We start from the raw sequence: 23,874 nt of genomic DNA, 5'->3' as shown, positions 1-23,874 counted from the left end.
ATTCGTCATATGCAAATCCAGGATGGCAGACGAGAGGCTAGCAAAAATGGAACCTTTCTGTTCTGGTTCAGTAAAATGACGAAAAACAGTGTTTTATGATTTATGGTTGACAGAAATTCTACTTATTATTGTTTTATCATATTTATCAAGCACTTGTTACTCATAAAATTTCATAAAGACACTTGATCATAACCTTATGTCTTTTTGAAATTTGAAAATCAGATAACTCTTGTCAGATATCTATTTAAATATCATAAACAACAGTTACACATTGCATTAGGTTTCTGTTTTAGATCAAGTGTATGAATGATACATCTCTTTGATTGTGTATGAAATGTATTTAATCAAAATCTTATATATCAAATTTGCGGTAATCTGTGAATTGTTGAAAAACTTGCATAGGGATAGGTTGTCAGTTTAAATACAATTTTCATAAAGAAATATTTTCTGTAATCTTTGAGTGGGTTTTTACCGAGATGTGAAAAATAAGAAGATAAAATGCAAAAATAGGAACAGCAGGTGAATTTAAATCCCACCTTCCTGTGATCTGTCAATGTCTAAATGTGGTTTTGATCAGATATGTACATGCATATCTTGATTAAGTCATTTGTTTAAGGTGTTCCACAGTATCAGCTATTCTCAATTACCTAAATGAATATTTTACAAATCTGTATCATTTCAGCTGCCACCAAACGCACCTGCCTCAGTTACCTTGCAGCCGGCGCCAGGAGATACTGGGAAGGTAAGCCACAAGAAGGCCTACCTGGCCTAAGCTTTGTCAGTCTGACTGATACTGGGAAGGTATTCCACACGAAGGCCTACCTGGCCTAAGCTTAGTCAGTCTGTCTGATACTGGGAAGGTATTCCACACGAAGGCCTACTTGGCCTAAGCTTTCTCAGTCTGTCTGATACTGGGAAGGTAAGCCACACGAAGGCCTACCTGGCCTAAGCTTTCTCAGTCTGACTGAGACTGGGAAGGTATTCCACACGAAGGCCTTCCTGGCCTAAGCTTTCCCAGTCTGACTGATACTGGGAAGGTAAGCCACGCGAAGGCCTACCTGGCCTAAGCTTTCTCAGTCTGACTGAGACTGGAAAGTTAAGCCACACGAAGGCCTTCCTGGCCTAAGCTTTGTCTGTCTGACTGATACTGGGAAGGTAAGCCACACAAAGGCCTTCCTGGCCTTAGCTTTGTCAGTCTGACTGAGACTGGGAAGGTAAGCCACGCGAAGGCCTACCTGGCCTAAGCTTTCTCAGTCTGACTGATACTGGGAAGGTAAGCCACACGAAGGCCTTCCTGGCCTAAGCTTTGTCCGTTTGACTGAGACTGGGAAGGTAAGCCACACAAAGGCCTTCCTGGCCTTAGCTTTGTCCAAGCCACACAAAGGCCTTCCTGGCCTAAACTTTGTCAGTCTGACTGATACTGGGAAGGTAAGCCACACAAAGGCCTTCCTGCCCTTAGCTTTGTCCAAGCCACACAAAGGCCTTCCTGGCCTAAACTTTGTCAGTCTGACTGATACTGGGAAGGTAAGCCACGCGAAGGCCTTCCTGGCCTAAGCTTTGTCAGTCTAACTGAGACTGGGAAGGTAAGCCACACAAAGGCCTACCTGGCCTAAGCTTTGTCTGTCTGACTGATACTGGGAAGGTAAGCCACACAAAGGCCTTCCTGGCCTAAGCTTTGTCAGTCTGACTGATACTGGGAAGGTAAGCCATGCGAAGGCCTGCACTGGCCAAAGCTTTGTCAGTTTTACATACTGAGATGGTGAAGTACTCCACAAAGTGAAGAGTTGTCAGAGATTCAATATTCAAGAAAAATAATGTTTGAAATTATTTTGGAACCTATAAATAACCTGAGTTGTCTCCCCTATGAAAACACAGCAAACACTCTAGAGAAAAAAATAAAGATTTTTTTAGTGTAAAAACCAGGACAGTAATATGAAGAATGTTTCGCATGCTTAATTAGGTTCTGGTCCGTCCTACCCCGTCCTGTCCAGTTCTGTCCCAATTCTTTGTTCAGTACCAGCAACTTCATTTCTTTTGTAAGACTTTGATCAAACTTTGTACATACAAATGTAGGTCAAGTGAGAGAATACTTTGAATAAATCTGTAGTTAAGGGGTCCATGGTCAAAGCCAAGATCATTGTTACTACATTTATAAAAGTTTGTTAACCATTACAGTAAAATAACTCACAGAGGCAACTTTATTTCTTCATGTATTTTGATTAATTTTGTGGGATGGTCAAGGATAAAAGTACCTTCAATATTCGTAGAAATTTGAAAACAATAACACAAGTCCATCAGAGTAAGGTCACTTCCTGATGTCTTACAGACATTTTCTAAATGAAATTTTTTTTTGTTGTAACAGAGTAATTGTATATTTGATGGTGTACTTTGTTTTAAAGCCCTGTGGTGTAGATTACGAGCTAAAGACGTATGTAGCAGAGAATGCTGAGGAGAAGCCACACAAGAGGTAAGGTTACGGTGAGGTCTAGTGCATTTAGAAATTATCTAGTAGGAGACATTGACATACCTCAGAACTCTAAACAATGCCATAGTTGTGTAGATATTTCTATACTTTAGGTTGGTACGTATGGATTATGTAATACCTCTTGCTACACAACCAGTAAGTGTTTCTATGTGACGTTTCGATGACTAGTACGGTATGTACACTGTCACCTTAATCAGACAAATGACCAGTGAAGCGTACGCACAAACGAGTAAAATTGTACGAGTTGTCCACAAATCAATGTCTATTTGGATACACTGTAAGCATATGTACAATAGGTTGTTATATATGTACCGAAAAGACTCGATTCAGCTACGCTTTGTTGTGTAGATATTATTATTCAAACGTAGTTATGAAGGGGAATATTCTTGAACTTGGTGGCAGTCTGTCTATCTTTGGAAGATTTTCAGAAGTATGGCTGCTCACCTTGTTAACAAATGTCTGTGAACTAAGTACACCTGATAGGTACCTTAGGTAGTCGTTCACTTGGGATGTAACTTTTATATCAATGAATTTCTTGAGAGTTATTTCCCTTTTCTGATACATCTTTCCAAAATTCTTAGCCAATAATTTTGAAACTTGGTTCACATGATCGGTATCTTTGGTAGTTGCACATTTTCCATTTTAAATTATTTTTAGTTCAACTAGGAGTTTTTTATCATCTTATGTGGGATCAAGGGGTTTTAAGCCTTACAGCTCTAGTTTCTCTTGGAGTTCTATTAGAAAGCTTACACTATACACAACTTATATCAATTAAATGCATGTTTGTGAGTAGTTTTAGATATATCACAATTTTTAGATTTTTCTAATATTTTTGGATTGTTTTTGTTTCTGATTTTGTTACATCTCGCTGTATTTTCCCAATCTTATGACACTTTGTTTTAGGAATTCTGTTCGTCTGGCTATACGGAAGCTGACATATGACATATTTTCCCAATCTTATGACACTTTGTTTTAGGAATTCTGTTCATCTGGCTATACGGAAGCTGACATATGACATATTTTCCCTATCCTATGACACTTTGTTTTAGGAATTCTGTTCGTCTGGCTATACGGAAGCTGACATACGCCCCTGTGGAACCAGCCCCTCAGCCCAGTGCCGAGGCCACCAAAGAGTTTATGATGAGTCCGGGCAATATCAAGCTAGAGGCTTCCTTAGACAAAGAAGTAAGTTTATAATGAGTACCAATCGATAGGATCAAACGAGAAGTTTCTCTAGACAAAGAAGTAGCCTGTTGGTAAATCTAGGAGGTAATAATTTTTAGACAAAGTAAGTTCAGTATTACCTAGCTACAAGCTTCTCCAGATAAGGAAGCAGTTTTTTTTAAATAGCCCAGGCAATGTCACAGACATTGCTAGACAAAGACGTTTGGCTATGATCAGTTTGGCACGACCAAGGTTGAAGTTCAAATGCGTCTTTCAGATAGCTACAGTTTCTTTTTATTCAATAACAAAGCTTAATATGGCGTAGTAATAGATATTAGTTATTGTTACATTAAAAGTTCTAATTGAATAATCCAGTGATGTGAAGAAATATTAAAAAATGTTATCAAATAAATCTGCAGAAGTATTCTGTAATAATGGGATGAAATATATGGAAGCAGGTAATGTATTCAGCACCAGGGGAAATAACTCTTACCCTGTATTTGTGCTGGCAGGAATGGTTGTCAGGTTTCTGTTTTAAAAGATCAGTATAATTTTTACCTGCCTCTATACAGAGAACTAGTATTCTTATCTGCCTCTATACAGAGAACTGGTATTCTTACCTGCCTCTATATAGAGAACTATTATTTTTTAAATGAAGTAATGTAGTGTAATATCTGATAGTTTTCACTTTGTAATGGTTGATGCTCATTGATGCTGATCTTGATTAATGTATTAACCCTATGCCCTAGGTTGAGGATTGATGTATTAACTCTATGCCCTTGGTTTAGGATTGATGTATTAACCCTATGCCCTTGGTTTAGGATTGATGTATTAACTCAATGCCCTTGGTTTAGGATTGATGTATTAACTCTATGCCCTTGGTTTAGGATTGATGAATTAACTCTATGCCCTGGTTTAGGATTGATGAATTAACTCTATGCCCTTGGTTTAGGATTGACATATTAACTCTATGCCCTTGGTTTAGGATTGATATATTAACCCTATGCCCTTGGTTTAGGATTGATGTATTAACTCTATGCCCCTGGTTTAGGATTGATGCATTAACTCTATGCCCCTTGGTTTAGGATTGATGTATTAAATCTATGCCCTTCGTTTAGGATTGATGTATTAACTATATGCCCTTGGTTTAGGATTGATGTATTAACTATATGCCCTTGGTTTAGGATTAATGTATTAACCCTATGCCCTTGGTTTAGGATTGATGTATTAACTCTATGCCCTTGGTTTAGGATTGATGTATTAACCCTATGCCCTAGGTTGAGGATTGATGTATTAACTCTATGCCCTGGTTTAGGATTGATGTATTAACCCTATGCCCTTGGTTTAGGATTGATGTATTAACTCTATGCCCTTGGTTTAGGATTGATGTATTAACCCTATGCCCTTGGTTTAGGATTGATGTATTAACTCTATGCCCTTGGCCTAGCTTTAGTTGTATAGGAACAATGATATAGGATAATAATGTCTTATATAACCTGAGCTGTTGTGGAAATATTAAACTCAAAGAATCTACTATTCTTATTAATGTGCTGACCACAGTTAGCAGTGCTCTGCTTACACTTGTCTAGTGAATACTATTTGAATTTGGTATCCATAGGGACTGGGTTGATGATGGGAGATTGTAGGTTTAGGCCAAAAGTATAGAGTATGTGTTTCCTGTGAAATGCTCATAAAATGTTGAACAGTAAATCACGATTTTATTGTGTCCTGGTAACAAAGTCAGAGGGATAAAGGTTTCATTCCGTTTTTATTGTAGGGTACATCACATATTATGTTAGATGGAAAACTGTTTTTAAATCGTGATATAAATATGAAAAGCACAGGCCTATTTTTGGCACTCAGTGTTTTATGTAGTGTTTTGTATGAGTTGAAACATTATTAATCAAACATTTGTTCCAGAAAATAGGTGGCAACTTTTATTGATCATCATTTCTGTGAGAAAACAGTTACGGTCAACATTTTGATTGGCTTCATAGAATTACAGGTAACACTGAATTGTGTGATACTTGTCTTGTAGAAATATTACCTCTACTGAAACCCAGGTGACACTAAATTGTGTGATACTTGTCTTGTAGAAATACTACCTCTACTGAAACCCAGGTGACACTAAATTGTGTGATACTTGTCTTGTAGAAATACTACCTCTACTGAAACCCAGGTGACACTAAGTTGTGTGATGCTTGTCTTGTAGAAATAATACCTCTACTAAAAACCAGGTGACACTAAATTGTGTGATACTTGTCTTGTAGAAATACTACCTCTATTGAAAACCAGGTGACACTAAATTGTGTGATACTTATCTTGTAGAAATACTACCTCTACTGAAAACCAGGTGACACTAAATTATGTGATTCTTGTCTTGTAGAAATACTAACCAGGGGACACTAAATTATGTGATACTTGTCTCGTAGAAATACTAACCAGGTGACACTAAGTTGTGTGATGCTTGTCTTGTAGAAATACTAACCAGGGGACACTAAATTATGTGATACTTGTCCTGTAGAAATACTAACCAGGTGACACTAAATTGGGTGATACTTGTCTTGTAGAAATATTACCTCTACTGAAAACCAGGTGACACCAAATTGTGTGATACTTGTCTTGTAGAAATACTAACCAGGTGACACTAAATTGTGTGATGCTTGTCTTGTAGAAATACTACCACGGTGAAAATATCGCTGTTAATGTTCTGGTGGACAACAATACAAACAAAACTGTGAAGAAAATCAAGATTTCAGGTAAGATTTCCAGGTAACACTTACAGGTAACACTTACAGGTATGATAAATTGTTCGTTACAGGTAAACCTCTATAACTGGTAGACAGACAAACCTAATTACGTTACATCAGTGGTGAAGTTCAGTGTTTGAATAATGAGTACATTTTGGTAGTTCCCTGTGGCATCATATTTTTCTGATTTTCTTAGAAAAGGAGATATTACTGTAGAGTGAGAGTCCATTCATCTGTTCTAAATGGTGTCCAGAAAATAACTTATTTTTGATTATTTGGATCAGCTATAGGTCAGCGATTTTGTGTATATCACAGCGATTGTTGGTTCAAATGTTAATGAGGTTACAGGCACGTAGTTCTGATTGGCTGTTGGTGTTTTAGTTCTGATTGGCTGTTAGTAGTTTAGTTCTGATTGGCTGTTGGTGTTTTAGTTCTGATTGGCTGTTGGTTGTTTAGTTCTGATTGGCTGTTGGTATTTTAGTTCCGATTGACTGTTGGTGTTTTAGTTCTGATTGGCTGTTGGTGATTTGTTGGTGTTTTAGTTCTGATTTGCTGTTGGGGTTTTAGTTCTGATTTGCTGTTGGTAGTTTAGTTCTGATTGGCTGTTGGTGTTTTAGTTCTGATTTGCTGTTGGTGTTTTAGTTCTGATTTGCTGTTGGTAGTTTAGTTCTGATTGCCTGTTGGTGTTTTAGTTCTGATTGGCTGTTGGTAGCTTAGTTCTGATTTGCTGCTGGTGGTTTAGTTCTGATTGGCTGTTGGTAGTTTAGTTCTGATTGGCTGTTGGTGTTTTAGTTCTGATTTGCTGTTGGTAGTTTAGTTCTGATTGGCTGTCGGTGTTTTAGTTCTGATTGGCTGTTGGTGGTTTAGTTCTGATTGGCTGTTGGTGTTTTAGTTCTGATTGGCTGTTGGTGGTTTAGTTCTGATTGGCTGTTGGTGTTTTAGTTCTGATTGGCTGTTGGTGTTTTAGTTCTGATTGGCTGTTGGTGTTTTAGTTCTGATTGGCTGTTGGTGTTTTAGTTCTGATTGGCTGTTGGTGTTTTAGTTCTGATTGGCTGTTGGTGTTTTAGTTCTGATTGGCTGTTGGTGTTTTAGTTCTGATTGGCTGTTGGTGTTTTAGTTCTGATTGGCTGTTGGTGTTTTAGTTCTGATTGGCTGTTGGTGTTTTAGTTCTGATTGGCTGTTGGTGTTTTAGTTCTGATTGGCTGTTGGTGTTTTAGTTCTGATTGGCTGTTGGTGTTTTAGTTCTGATTGGCTGTTGGTGTTTTAGTTCTGATTGGCTGTTGGTGTTTTAGTTCTGATTGGCTGTTGGTGTTTTAGTTCTGATTGGCTGTTGGTGTTTTAGTTCTGATTGGCTGTTGGTGTTTTAGTTCTGATTGGCTGTTGGTGTTTTAGTTCTGATTGGCTGTTGGTGTTTTAGTTCTGATTGGCTGTTGGTGTTTTAGTTCTGATTGGCTGTTGGTGTTTTAGTTCTGATTGGCTGTTGGTGTTTTAGTTCTGATTGGCTGTTGGTGTTTTAGTTCTGATTGGCTGTTGGTGTTTTAGTTCTGATTGGCTGTTGGTGTTTTAGTTCTGATTGGCTGTTGGTGTTTTAGTTCTGATTGGCTGTTGGTGTTTTAGTTCTGATTGGCTGTTGGTGTTTTAGTTCTGATTGGCTGTTGGTGTTTTAGTTCTGATTGGCTGTTGGTGTTTTAGTTCTGATTGGCTGTTGGTGTTTTAGTTCTGATTGGCTGTTGGTGTTTTAGTTCTGATTGGCTGTTGGTGTTTTAGTTCTGATTGGCTGTTGGTGTTTTAGTTCTGATTGGCTGTTGGTGTTTTAGTTCTGATTGGCTGTTGGTGTTTTAGTTCTGATTGGCTGTTGGTGTTTTAGTTCTGATTGGCTGTTGGTGTTTTAGTTCTGATTGGCTGTTGGTGTTTTAGTTCTGATTGGCTGTTGGTGTTTTAGTTCTGATTGGCTGTTGGTGTTTTAGTTCTGATTGGCTGTTGGTGTTTTAGTTCTGATTGGCTGTTGGTGTTTTAGTTCTGATTGGCTGTTGGTGTTTTAGTTCTGATTGGCTGTTGGTGTTTTAGTTCTGATTGGCTGTTGGTGTTTTAGTTCTGATTGGCTGTTGGTGTTTTAGTTCTGATTGGCTGTTGGTGTTTTAGTTCTGATTGGCTGTTGGTGTTTTAGTTCTGATTGGCTGTTGGTGTTTTAGTTCTGATTGGCTGTTGGTGTTTTAGTTCTGATTGGCTGTTGGTGTTTTAGTTCTGATTGGCTGTTGGTGTTTTAGTTCTGATTGGCTGTTGGTGGTTTAGTTCTGATTGGCTGTTGGTGTTTTAGTTCTGATTGGCTGTTGGTGTTTTAGTTCTGATTGGCTTTTGGTGGTTTAAAGATCTGATTGGCTGTTGGTGGTTTAGTTCTGATTGGCTATTGGTGTTTTAGTTTTGATTGGCTGTTGGTGGTTTAAAGATCTGATTGGCTGGCTGTTGATGTTTTAGTTCTGATTGGCTGTTGGTGGTTAATTAATGACTGTGATTTAGAATTAGTTAACAGGGTTGCAAAAGTTTGAAATACAGAGGAATTTGAACCAGTCTTAGTGGTAACACAAGATTTGGGTCATCTTTTAATCTTTGTGTGATTTGTGAATAGTTCCTAAGTTTTACTTAACATCTGATAAGCTATCAAAGTAGGGTTATTAACTCTGTGAGTTTTACTTAACATCTGATTAGCTATCAAAGTAGGGTTATTAACTCTGTGAGTTTGGCAGGACTGATGTGAAAGTTTGACCACCTGGAGGTTCTTTACAAATATGTGTATCCCTACCCCCGTCAAGTTGATACTGTTGTAATGGCAGTCTTTGTTTTAGGAAGAGCTATTCTTCCTTTCACTAAAGAGCTCATTATTTATGAATGAGAGTGGCCATCAGTGATAAATACATGGAAAGTGAAACTAAAGAAAATTAGAATGCCTCGGCTCATCTACAACCACAGAACTAACAAGAAAAGATGATTGTTTTGTTACTAACAGTCTGCCAGTTTGCAGAGTTCAGACTGTATGAACATACGTACAATGAGGAAGATGTGTCAATTTTAGAGCCGCAGTGAGTTTGAGTCCCCGTCCCAGTATACAGCTGACCCAGTGTACAACACTGTATCGCCTCCTACCCCTCTCACAATGACCCTACTCCTAGTGCCAGCCTCCCTACAGTACTGCTGCTGCTGACTCCTCACTTCAGATGTTCCAACAGTTGGATGACTTGGTGTCGGATCAGAAAATGTTGACAGACATAAGCCTAACTATCAGACCGACGACATTTACATAGACATAAACCTAACTACCAGACCGCCGACATTTACATAGACATAAACCGAAATACCAGACCGACGACATTTACATTGACATAAACCTACCTCCCAGACTGAAGACATTTATACAGACATAAACCTAACTACCAGACCGACGACATTTACATGGACATAAACCTAACTACCAGACTGAAGACATTTATACAGACATAAACCTAACTACCAGACTGACGACATTTACACAGACATAAACCAAACTACCAGACCGACGACATTTACATAGACATAAACCTCACTACCAGACCAACGACATTTACATAGACATAAACCTAACTACCAGACCGACGACATTTACATGGACATAAACCTAACTACCAGACTGACGACATTTACACAGACATAAACCCAACTACCAGACCGACGACATTTACATAGACATAAACCTCACTACCAGACCAACGACATTTACATAGACATAAACCTAACTACCAGACCGACGACATTTACACAGACATAAACCTAACTACCAGACCGACGACATTTACATGGACATAAGCCTAACTACCAGACCGACAACATTTACACAGACATAAGCCTTACTACCAGACCGACGACATTTACATGGACATAAACCTAACTACCAGACCGACGACATTTACACAGACAAACCTAATGTAGAGGTAGAATTCATCTTACACTGCAGGACTTTCTGGAACAGATAATAAAGATTTATAGAAGTTTCAGTATTCTCTTCCTGTAAGATATGTGTCTGGTGTTACACATCCTGTGACCATAACTACCAAACTGATGACATTTAAGTAGACATAAACCTAACTACCTCATAAGCCTAACTACCAGACCGACAACATTTACACAGACATAAGCCTTACTACCAGACCGACGACATTTACACAGACAAACCTAATGTAGAGGTAGAATTCATCTTACACTGCAGGACTTTCTAGAACAGATAATAAAGATTTATAGAAGTTTCAGTAGTCTCTTCCTGTAAGATATGTGTCTAGTGTTACACATCCTGTGACCCTAAATACCAAACTGATGACATTTACATAGACATAAAACTAACTACCTGTAAGATCTGTGTCTGGTGTTACACATCCTGGGACCCTAACTACCAAACTGATGACATTTACGTTGACATAAACCTAACTACCTGTAAGATCCGTGTCTGGTGTTACACATCCTGTGGCCCTAACTACCAAACTGATGAGATTTACGTAGACATAAACCTAACTTCCTGTAAGATCTGTGTCTGGTGTTACACATCCTGTAACCCTAACTACCAAACTGATGATATTTACATAGACATAAACCTACCTACCAGACTGACGACATTTACACAGACATAAACCTAACTACCAGACTGTAGACATTTACATGGACATAAACCTAACTACCAGACCGACGATATTTACACAGACATAAACCTAACTACCAGACTGAAGACATTTACATGGACATAAACCTAACTACCAGACCGACGACATTTACACAGCCATAAACCTAACTACCAGACCGACGACATTTACATGGACATAAACCTAACTACCAGACTGACGACATTTACATAGACATAAACCTACCTACCAGACTGACGACATTTACACAGACATAAGCCTTACTACCAGACCGACGACATTTACATGGACATAAACCTAACTACCAGACCGACGATATTTACACAGACATAAACCTAACTACCAGACTGTAGACATTTACATGGACATAAACCTAACTACCAGACTGACGACATTTACACAGACATAAACCTAACTACCAGACCGACGACATTTACACAGCCATAAACCTAACTACCAGACCGACGACATTTACACAGCCATAAACCTAACTACCAGACCGACGACATTTACACAGCCATAAACCTAACTACCAGACCGACGACATTTACACAGCCATAAACCTAACTACCAGACCGACGACATTTACACAGACAAACCTAATGTAGAGGTAGAATTCATCTTACACTGCAGGACTTTCTAGAACAGATAATAAAGATTTATAGAAGTTTCAGTATTCTCTCCCTGTAAGATATGTGTCTGGTGTTACACATCCGGTGACCCTAACTACCAAACTGATTACATTTACGTAGACATAAACCCAACTACCAAAGTGATGACATTTACGTAGACATAACCCTAACTACCAAAGTGATGACTTTTACGTAGACTTGGTGTCGGATCAGAAAATGTTGACAGACATAAGCCTAACTATCAGACCGACGACATTTACATAGACATAAACCTCTCTACCAGACCAACGACATTTACATAGACATAAACCTACCTACCAGACTGACGACATTTACACAGACATAAGCCTTACTACCAGACCGACGACATTTACACAGACAAACCTAATGTAGAGGTAGAATTCATCTTACACTGCAGGACTTTCTGGAACAGATAATAAAGATTTATAGAAGTTTCAGTATTCTCTCCCTGTAAGATATGTGTCTGGTTTTACACATCCTGTGACCCAAACTACCAAACTGATGACATTTAAGTAGACATAAACCTAACTACCTCTACCAGACCGACGACATTTACATGGACATAAACCTAACTACCAGACCGACGATATTTACACAGACATAAACCTAACTACCAGACTGAAGACATTTACATGGACATAAACCTAACTACCAGACCGACGATATTTACACAGACATAAACCTAACTACCAGACTGTAGACATTTACATGGACATAAACCTAACTACCAGACCGACGATATTTACACAGACATAAACCTAACTACCAGACTGACGACATTTACATAGACATAAACCTAACTACCAAACTGATGACATTTACGTAGACATAAACCTAACTACCAAACTGATGACATTTACTCAGACATATGCCTAAGAAGCGGTAGATTTCACGTTACACAGCATGTGCAGACGACTTCAGAAGTAAAGGAATAACAGTGACCATACTTAGTGTGACAAATCAAGAAGAGAGCTATCATGCTACTCTGTAAAAACTGTCAGGATATCTATCGGCCAGAGACTCCAAAGGCTCTACTTCCCGACCCCCTCTCTGTAGATGTTGCCCTCCCATCAAATGTTGCCCTCCCATCAAATGTTGCTCTCCCCATCAAATGTTGCCCTCCCCATCAAATGTTGCCCTTCCCATCAAATGTTGCCCTCCCCATCAAATTTTGCTCTCCCCATCAAATGTTGCCCTCCCCATCAAATGTTGCTCTCCCCATCAAATGTTGCTCTCCCCATCAAATGTTGCCCTTCCCCTCACATGTTGCCCTTCCCCTCACATGTTGCTCTCCCCATCAAATGTTGCCCTCCCATCAAATGTTGCCCTCCCATCAAATGTTGCTCTCCCCATCAAATGTTGCCCTTCCCCTCACATGTTGCCTCCTGATGCTACTCTTGCCCTACACTGGTCCCTACTGCCTTCATATATCAGTGGAACAACATATTGATGTACTTACTGTATATACATTTATCAAGTCACACTATATATGGAAATGCATGAGGCCCCTTAATGTCACAGACTCGGTGAGACCAGTGTTAAAATATCTCTGGTTTACATAAAGCTTTCTCGTGGCCCGACTGAAGTGATCAGTTCATTGGTGAATGGTGAAGTCTAGTCCCAGATTTTACAGAAAAGATTTGTTATGTAAATCTGCTCTCACTGATAATTGTTTATTTACAACACCCAAGTCAAATTGCACTCCTTTGATATTCTTATTCATAATTTATATGTGATATGTGTTATAAGAGGTTTAGTTGACCAATTATAATCTTTTCTGGTTTAAAACACCAAGGAATCAATTTCCAGAATTGTGACAGTAATAATCCAGTTGATTACGTTAAATGTATCTGGAATTTTAATAGAAAATAATATCGACACCACTAATGTTTCGTTCTGTCATGATGGAACTACACTGATCTGGGTGTGACTCATTCACCCCTGAAATTTCATAATGAACTATTCCAACCTTTGAATTGGAATAGTTCAAATGTGTCTTCAGGGGTGAATGAGTTGAAATGTTCTTTGAGCTGCAAGATCGTCACAGTTCGGAAAATTGAAACCTGAATGTGTGTAGAGAAAGCCACCTGATTATAACCCGACTCTCACGGCGTCTATAACCATTGCTGTCGTCAAACACTGGCGTCTCTCATTCACACTGGATGGTAATACCCTGCTAAGGCAGAATGTCAAATAAAGCCAGCAGTAATAATTGGATAGACATGATTCATTTGGAAGTCTGGACTGATTTGAAGTAGTTGATAATATTCCATTTCTGCTTCACTTTGGCACATGTAAAAACAATCTTGTTACATTCCTCTGAATATTTTGTAGGCTCAGTCAATGACAAAAGTTTATATCCGATTCCTTTACAAGGGAGGAGCAGATACTGAATGAGAGACAATCAAGTGTTTGGCGATGATTTCGGTTTATTTTTACCTTTGATTTTGAATGTTTTGCTTATTACAACCAATTATATACCAAGTAAAAAATAGCCATGTTTCCAAACATCCTAGAAAAGGACAATTTATCTTTTGGAGCAATTTTTACAGACTTTGAAAAACAACAGTTCTGTTAATCAATTAATTACAAATAGTAATAGTTTTGTATAAATTTGGTGCAAATTCTTTGACTTAAAAAACTGTATTCATCAGATACACAATATGAAAATAGCGATAAATTAAAAACAAGTGCAGTGTCCCAGGTGTGGGTACTGTTTTACCATTTAACAAGTCTGTTACAGGAAACATGTCTATTTTGAGCATGGCCTTACATGTGATGTATATAACAAGGATTGTTTCTGTTCCCCGCACAGTACGACAGTTTGCCGATATTTGTTTATTCTCCACTGCGCAGTATAAATGCACAGTAGCTGACATGGAACGAGAGTAAGTCTTTACCTTTATATATTAAGCCTCTAATTTATGTTATGATTGAGGTAAAATGTATGTCTCTGTGAATTTTATCGAGTATTATTGATGGGGAAATAGTTATATTTTTACACTGAAGTATGAAATCTTAAATTCAAAATATTGAGGCGCACAAGGTTTCAATTGTTTAAATATGGCATACAACTTGTAAATGATCCTTCTTTATTTGAAAATTTTGTTTCGAGTTAAAGTGTGATATTTTTGACAATTTTAAGTGAAGCTTTAATGAGGTAAGTAACAGGCTAAAGGTCAGAGAGTTCATCATTCAAGATAACCTTTGACCCTTATCTTAATTATAGGTCAAAGTCTAAAAAGGTGAAAGAAAGGTATTTGAAATTCTTTGAAGTTTTATTTTGTATTTTTTTTTAAATTTGCAGAAGAAAATACGCCAGTGCCTAATATTTAAGTGTTTGTGTCACAAACATGCTACAGACTTTAAAAAAATAAATAGATTATCATAAATATCCTGCTCGTAGTCGACAACATGTAGATGAGATATTGTTATAACCATGGCAACAGTATCGCCACACACTAATGTAGGTCTAGACTTAATTACTGTTATGGCTATCAATCACATCAATTAACAGCAATCAACGACTAAATAGGTCATGTTGTCATCAATTAACATCAATCAACGACCAAATAGGTCATGTTGTCATCAATTAACATCAATCAACGACTAAATAGGTCATGTTGTCATCAATTAACATCAATCAACGACTAAATAGGTCATGTTGTCATCAATTAACATCAATCAACGACTAAATAGGTCATGTTGTCATCAATTAACATCAATCAACGACTAAATAGGTCATGTTGTCATCAATTAACATCAATCAACGACTAAATAGGTCATGTTGTCATCAATTAACATCAATCAACGACTAAATAGGTCATGTTGTCATCAATTAACATCAATCAACGACTAAATAGGTCATGTTGTCATCAATTAACATCAATCAACGACTAAATAGGTCATGTTGTCATCAATTAACATCAATCAACGACTAAATAGGTCATGTTGTCATCAATTAACATGTTCAATTTGTGGATACTTTAGAACCAGTTTTACCCGATCGGACATAAAAAGGGCACCTGCCTATACCACATAGGTTTTCTCTGGGTAATTCAGTTTCCTCCCACCTAAAGGCCCTCCGTGCGCTAACATCCTTGCCAACAAGAGAGATTAATATAAGTTTAGAATAAAGTATATATAAATGATTTATATATACCCATCCTTACTCCATCTGCTACTGTATACAAGTTCTATTAACCTGATACATCTGTACAGCATTAATTGTTACATGGAGGTTTTATTTGTGCTATCCCTGTCTCTGAAAAGGTTGTGGAAAGATATTCACTCTGACATGTATGCATTTGTATATGTGTTTTTTTTGTCATCATTATGAAACTTGAATATCTTGATGGTTCATAGTTAAGCTTTGGATTAGCTCATCATATTTTAATCCTCGTACATTATATCGTAAGACTTTCTTAAAATATTAGACTGTTAATATTTATACCCCCTGCAAACAAAGTTGGGGGGGAGGTATATAATAATCACTGTCTATCTGTCCATGATTGTAAGTGCAACTCCTTCTAAACCGTGTGTTGGACTTTTTGTCACTTGTCACAGTGAAAGTGATGCAGATATGTATGTAAAAAGGAATTTGCATTTTGACTATTTTTGCTGGAGTTATTTCCCTTGAAATGTTTTGATCCGGTAACCGTGTAACAGCAACTCGTCCTGAACTGTTTGTTGGAATATTTTGAAACTTGGCACATTAAAACTACCTCATAAGGCAGGGAATTTATGGTTCAACTATTTGTTCTGGAGTCATGGCCCTTGAAACCAATTTCTGCTCTAGAAACCTAGTATGAACAATGAACAATATCACAAATTAAAAATTGTCACAAATATTATTTGGTAAATTTTAAGGTCACCGATGTATTTTAAGGAAAAAAATGGGAAGTATGCATAATATATAAATAACTTGTTATGTACTTGTTTTGCTGGCTAAGATTATTCCCATTGAATCGTCAAACAAACATCATTTCTGTTGTTGATTTTTTTTGGGAGGGGGAAGGGAAGTGTGCTCAAACTTTGCTTCTTTTTAATTTTTCCGCTTTGGAATTGTTTGAGTTTTTCTTTCATTGTGGGAATAAGTATTAGTTACGTTTGTTAGTGTATAGTTTGATAATACATGTACATATACACTTGTATATATAGATATATATAGATAGATAAAAACTTAACACCTTTAGTCTTTAGCAATTTCCTATTTGCAAGACAATACAAAAGCATATTGCATGCAAAAGATTATTTGTGTGAAAATCAAGGAGGTTTTTATTTATTTTGTTGAGTGCACCTGTTTGCTATTTGTTTATCCCGGAACTGTCCATGAAAGTAAATTTATAAGTTTTACAGATTTTCTCTCGTAAAGTGAGAAGTTGAATATGATTGATAAATATTTTTGAATTTTTCAAACATTTTATCGGTTTCAAAATATTTTTTTGCTATAACAGAATTCATTTTCATTTCTATCTAGGTCACAGATGTATGTTTTGTTGGTTCTGATTTGTAGTTAAATTTTGATATTTTCCCCCGACAGTTATTTTGGTTGTCTGATAATTTCTGCACCATAGTATGTGTTGGAATGGATTTAATCAAGTCATCAAATTGGAATCAATCAAATTCTTTAGGTTTTCGTTTTTGAAGTTTAAATTTTCAGTTGTCCGATCACATACATGTTACTTATTACACATATTTTAATTAACAATAATAATAATTAATGTACAGCTTTATCACAACCAAGTTCGTAGGTCGTCTCAAAGCGGTTCACAAATTATTATCGGTGGTTAAAGGGCCTTTGCAACCAGCCAATATCTTTCTTAACTTCCTGGGGAGCATACAGCCGGTGCTGCCATTTTGGCGTTCACAGCTAGCATTCAACAATTCTAGCACTACCCAACTACGTACTCATTTACAGCTGAGTAGACTGGAACAAGCGGAGTAAAGTATCTTGCTCAAAAATGCAACACAGTGCTATGACGTGACTCGAACCCGCAACCCTTCGGTCACGAGCCCGGCGCCCTACCACTGGACTACCCTGCCTCCACGGCATCTTATTTAAAAAATAGATTTTTAAATCTATTGCTGTGGTTTAAGCTTTGTAATTATTAGGGATATATAGTGAGGCACATTAGATGGAGTGCATGGAGACCCCCCATTGGCCTAGTTAATCCATTAGTTAGGGGGACATAGATAGCAATCATCTCTACCACATAGTCATGTGTCAGTTAACTGATTCTATCATCAAGTCCAAGCAATATGGAAAAACTAATGTTCCATAATGTAAAATTTTGTGTTTAAAAGATTTTTAACTAAGCTTCCAAACACATCTAGCAATGTAAAGGCATTTTTGATATCCAAATAGTACATGCATATTCTAAATGGTAAATTTCTATATAAGTATTGTATAGACAACATTGTGATTCCTCGGCTGAGTTTGAACTGTAAGCTTTTGGTACTAGTCAAAATAATGTCAAAGTCAAAGTCTGTCACACAAACTGAGGTCAAGATTACTTAGATTAATGTCTGTGACATCAGTTAAAACCACAGGGTCCTGGTACAGATCCCCAACCCCACAGTCTGTAAATATAGGGTCCTGGTACAGATCCTCAACCCCACAGTCTGTAAATATAGGGTCCTGGTACAGATCCCCAACCCCACAGTCTGTAAATATAGGGTCCTGGCACAGATCCCCAACCCCACAGTCTGTAAATATAGGGTCCTGGCACAGATCCCCAACCCCACAGTCTGTAAATATAGGGTCCTGGCACAGATCCCCAACCCCACAGTCTGTAAATATAGGGTCCTGGCACAGATCCCCAACCCCACAGTCTGTAAATATAGGGTCCTGGCACAGATCCCCAACCCCACAGTCTGTAAATATAGGGTCCTGGCACAGATCCCCAACCCCACAGTCTGTAAATATAGGGTCCTGGCACAGATCCCCAACCCCACAGTCTGTAAATATAGGGTCCTGGCACAGATCCCCAACCCCACAGTCTGTAAATATAGGGTCCTGGCACAGATCCCCAACCCCACAGTCTGTAAATATAGGGTCCTGGCACAGATCCCCAACCCCACAGTCTGTAAATATAGGGTCCTGGCACAGATCCCCAACCCCACAGTCTGTAAATATAGGGTCCTGGCACAGATCCCCAACCCCACAGTCTGTAAATATAGGGTCCTGGCACAGATCCCCAACCCCACAGTCTGTAAATATAGGGTCCTGGCACAGATCCCCAACCCCACAGTCTGTAAATATAGGGTCCTGTGGCACAGATCCCCAACCCCACAGTCTGTAAATATACTGTATGGGTATAATTTATTGATACATAAAACACATAGAATGTACAGACTCTGGGGTGTGGGATCTGTGCCACTCCCCTATGGTTTTAACTGATGTCACGGACAGTAACAAAGACAGATACCAATTAAGGTGAAGGACATGCATTAATGTCAAGGTCACTGAAACTTGATACGTTGTGTATTAGTTCTTGTCATGATATCTACGGTACTTCACCTCAACTAGTATGAAAAGTTTCAAATATCTTTCAAGATCCAATTTAAAAACTCTCACTATCGTTATGTGTAATGTTTATTCACAACATTAAATTTTTAAGTCCCATTGATGTTGACCCTTGATAATTTAAGGCATATAGAATATTATAAATGGTCCTTTTTTAAATGGTGACTTAATTGCTTGCTCAAATTTTCTAAAAATATATTTTTTCTGTTAACTTCAAAACATATTTTTATTTATGCATTTCTTGTCCTATTGGAACATCATAATACTTGGATATGTGAATTTTGTAAGAATAGATTGCTTTTCTAAACAGGTAAGGTTTATCATGCTTGAGGGAAGTAATTTTTCTGTCTATAATTCTAAGATTCATCAAGCATGAGAGAAGACATTTGCTTTGCTTGTTTTTACAGAGAGGGTTTTCCTATCCAGCCTAGTCAGACCGGCTTCTGTAAAGTATATCACTGTACGCCACTGTTAACCAATAACAGGGACAAGCGTGGCCTCGCGTTAGATGGCAAACTCAAACACGAGGATACCAACTTAGCATCCTCGACCATGTAAGCCGTCCTCTACCAAAATACTCCCAAAAGTAGCCATATATGTATATATCCATTCTATTCAATAGTCACTGTGTTCGTTAATAAGGAGATATATATGTACTAGGATCAGGTTGCCTATAGACCCTATATTGTATAAACCACCTTTCCTACAGGGCTAGTTTGATTTTAATGACATTTTGAAAACAACATATCCTTTAGATAATCCTGTGGACAGCCAAAGTGGAAATTCTTACATGTGGCAATGTTACTTTGTAAAAATGAATCTTATAACCTTATGTCTGTATACAAAAAATAATGAAATTCAGTACGAGAAGCATGATAGCCAGCCATCAGCCACTGGATAACCTCTATCACTGTTAGCCATCAGTCACTGGGTAGCCTCTATCACTGTTAGTTAACAGGCTGGATCCATTGTAAACTGTTTTAATGGGACATAAATACCTCTTTGAAACCCCATGCTAAAGACAGGGCTCAACAGTATGTTTCCTTTATACTGTAGAAATGTTCAGAAATATCAATCTCTTTTATCTTCATTTCAGAATGGGAGATTCTAGTCAGAAAGAAAATTTGGGAATTGTTGTCTCCTACAAGGTCAAGGTCAGGTTAATACTTGGATTTGGTTCGGGGTAAGTACACACAGTACTTAATGTCTACTACAAGGTCAAGGTCAGGTTAATCCTCAGATTTGGTTCAGGGTAAGTACACATACTTAATGTTTACTACAAGGTCAAGGTCAGGTTAATCCTCGGATTTGGTTCGGGGTAAGTACACAGATCTGAATGTCTACTACAGGGTCAAGGTCTGGTTAATCCTCATATTTAGTTCAGGGTAAGTACACACATACTTAATGTTTACTACAAGGTCAAGGTCTGGTTAATCCTCATATTTAGTTCAGGGTAAGTACACACATACTTAATGTCTACTACAAGGCCAAGGTCAGGTTAATCCTCGGATTTGGTTCAGGGTAAGTACACACAGTACTTAATGTCTACTACAAGGTCAAGATCAGGTTAATCCTCATATTTAGTTCAGGGTAAGTACCCACATACTTAATGGTTACTACAAGGTCAAGGTCAGGTTAATCCTCAGATTTGGTTCAGGGTAAGTACCCACATACTTAATGTCTACTACAAAGTCAAGGTCAGGTTAATCCTCATATTTAGTTCAGGGTAAGTACCCACATACTTAATGTTTACTACAAGGTCAAGGTCAGGTTAATTCCCAGATTTAGTTCAGGGTAAGTACCCACATACTTAATGTCTACTACAAGGTCAAGGTCAGATTAATCCTCAGATTTGGTTCAGGGTAAGTACACAGATCTTAATGTCTACTACAAGGTCAAGGTCAGACTAATCCTCAGATTTGGTTCAGGGTAAGTACCCACATACTTAATGTCTACTACAAGGTCAAGGTCAAATTAATCCTCAGATTTGGTTCAGGGTAAGTACCCACATACTTAATGTCTACTACAAGGTCAAGGTCAGGTTAATCCTCAGATTTGGTTCAGGGTAAATACACGCATACTTAATGTCTACTAAAAGATCAAGGTCAGGTTAATACTTAAATTTGGTTCGGGGTAAGTACACACATACTTAATGTCTACTACAAGGTCATGGTCAGATTAATGTTTTGCAGAAAAAAACATCATAAAAAATATGTACATTTTTAGGTCACCTGAGCTTTAGCTAGGGTTGATCAGAAATCCAATATGGCCGCCACAGCCGCCATTTTGAAAATACCTATTTTAAACTTAAAGTAAAGTTCTACTTGGACGATTGAACTGAAACTGTGTAGGAATGATCGAATCATGGCCCTGCCAAAGTGTTGTAATTTTTCGGGGCAATCAGAAATACAATTTGGCTGCCATGGCCGCTATTTTGTAAATACCTATTTTAAACTTAAAGTAAAGTTCTACTTGGACGATTGAACTGAAACTCTGTAGGAATGATCGAATCATGGCCCTGCCAAAGTGTTGTAATTTTTCGGGGCAATCAGAAATACAATTTGGCTGCCATGGCCGCTATTTTGTAAATACCTATTTTAAACTTAAAAACAAGTTCTAATAGGCTGATCTCACTGAAAATCGGTCTAGGAATGATCAGCTCATGGTCCTGACAAAGTGTGGTTATTTTTCGGATCGATCGGAAATCCAATATGGCCGCCACAGCTGCCATTTTGAAAATACCTATTTCAAACTTAAAGTAAAGTTCTACTTGGACGATTGAACTGAAACTTTGTAGGAATGATCGAATCATGGTCCTGATAAAGTGTTGTAATTTTTCGGGTCAATCAGAAATACAATTTGGCTGCCATGGCCGCTATTTTGTAAATACCTATTTTAAACTTAAAAACAAGTTCTAATAGGCTGATCCCACTGAAAATCGGTCTAGGAATGATCAGCTCATGGTCCTGACAAAGTTAAGTTCACATTATACTTAACTATAACAAAAATAAATACTGTAGGACTCAGGTGACCGTTAAGGCCCATGGGCCTCTTGTTATTTGTAGGTATATAATGCAATATAAACAATACAACACATATGTGTTCATCTGGCGTCTCAGATTGCACTCATTAGTCGCGTGAATGAATATTTCACTCCAGCTAAAGCCCTCTTGATAAATATCCATATAAGTAATGAGTACACTGAGACATCTGATAAATGTAGAGATTGGAAGTATGTATTTACTGAGTGTATAATGTTACATAGCCCGGTATTAAGTCATGTAGGCCTTGATCCAGGCATAAGTAAACCTACTTTCAGCCTATTGATTAAACCTTGACTCTTTATTTACTGATCAGCCATGTCATACAACAAATAACATAGTTGAGGACATATACGAGTCCTGTGATTATTGTGACTGATAGTTGCTATGGAAACTAACTGTACTGTCATGTGACTTAATACTGATCACTGATTGGTTGTTACAGGGACCTGGCTGTGGAGCTACCATTTACCCTAACACACCCTAAACCTCCAGAGTCCCCGCCCTCTTCTCGCCCAGTCAGCCTCACCCAACAAGATGGCGGGAAGGACGCACCTGTCGACACTAATCTCATTCAACTGGACACTAAGTATGTTTACAACAAAGGGGAACAAATCTTCATCAATGAGTCCTGAACATTTAATATGTCGGAAATATAGGGGGGATAACTCTCCTTCTAGTATTTACAAGGGCTAAATCATGTTAAAAGTGTGGACAAATAAGGAGTAACTTCTTGTGAAACTGTTCTGGAGGCGTGTCACTACGTAATTACAGCATTATAGGGAAACTAAATGTATATTTAAACAAAACTACCAAATTTCAAAATTATTTTTAATGATACCTTCATTTCAGCAAACAGCAAGTCAATGTTGACATGCCGAATAGTGAGAGCGTTGACGGTAATTTATGGTGAAATGTTCCCCGAATGCTGCCGTCTCCCGTTGTTATGTACAAATTTATTACAGAATGAATACACCATGTTTATAACGTTGGTCATATTTTTGTTATATTTTTTCAAACCATCTAATCGGAGATTCTGTTTTTATTAAATATTTTTATGCCTATGATTTTTGTTGAGTATATTTACTATAGCATGATCAGTGTGTTTCTATGGTACATTATAACATTAAAGGAAGACTTACACATTTTTTTTTTAGGAATTATAGTTACAGATTACTTTCCACATGAATGTCTTAGTTATTTTTCCTGTCAACAAACCAGCTCCATATTATAATCATGTGCACAGCGTACTACACCCCGTCACAGTCCGTCGTACCTTCAACATGTACTCCTCTGCTTCATTCTCTCTATCTATAAACTGGTGCTTTTCAAATCGTATATTTAATCATAGGTTTATGTATGTTTTATATTTTTTTACCTTACTATTAATTAAATAAAATGTGATTTATTTATTTTTATTTTAGACTTGTTCTGAATAACAATTAATTTCCCAGCACTTCTAAAATTAAAAACATAGTTTATACTCTCTGTCTAACAGTGTTATTCTTAAGTGCCAATTAATTATCAGCAATGTCATCAGAAAGGTCTAACTTAGATTAGTGACAGATAGATGTGTATATCCTGTGGTAGGT

At 37.6% G+C, this 23,874-nt stretch overlaps 1 protein-coding gene across 6 annotated transcripts in view; it reads left to right on the top strand.

Moving 5' to 3' along the window:
* Positions 1 to 23,320, top strand: part of LOC110463441 (beta-arrestin-1-like) — an 87,662-nt gene extending 64,342 nt beyond the window's left edge. For 2 of the 6 annotated variants that reach the window (XM_021518051.1, XM_021518050.1), the window contains 9 exons: positions 683 to 742; positions 2,400 to 2,467; positions 3,535 to 3,670; positions 6,324 to 6,408; positions 14,529 to 14,601; positions 19,649 to 19,795; positions 20,338 to 20,424; positions 22,728 to 22,871; positions 23,135 to 23,320. In XM_021518051.1, coding sequence (XP_021373726.1) covers positions 683 to 742; positions 2,400 to 2,467; positions 3,535 to 3,670; positions 6,324 to 6,408; positions 14,529 to 14,601; positions 19,649 to 19,795; positions 20,338 to 20,424; positions 22,728 to 22,871; positions 23,135 to 23,195 — 861 coding nt within the window. In that variant the 3' untranslated portion in view covers positions 23,196 to 23,320. The remainder of the gene's footprint in view (positions 1 to 682; positions 743 to 2,399; positions 2,468 to 3,534; positions 3,671 to 6,323; positions 6,409 to 14,528; positions 14,602 to 19,648; positions 19,796 to 20,337; positions 20,425 to 22,727; positions 22,872 to 23,134) is intronic. The other 4 variants (XM_021518053.1, XM_021518054.1, XM_021518055.1 and 1 more) reach the window with 4 other exon arrangements.
* The last annotated feature ends 554 nt before the right edge of the window (positions 23,321 to 23,874 follow it).

This window comes from Mizuhopecten yessoensis, unplaced genomic scaffold (genome assembly GCF_002113885.1).
Source record: "Mizuhopecten yessoensis strain PY_sf001 unplaced genomic scaffold, ASM211388v2 scaffold10909, whole genome shotgun sequence".
Lineage (NCBI taxonomy): Eukaryota > Metazoa > Mollusca > Bivalvia > Pectinida > Pectinidae > Mizuhopecten > Mizuhopecten yessoensis.
Note: the sequence above shows the minus strand (reverse complement) of the source record. Positions and strands in the feature narration are given on the sequence as shown.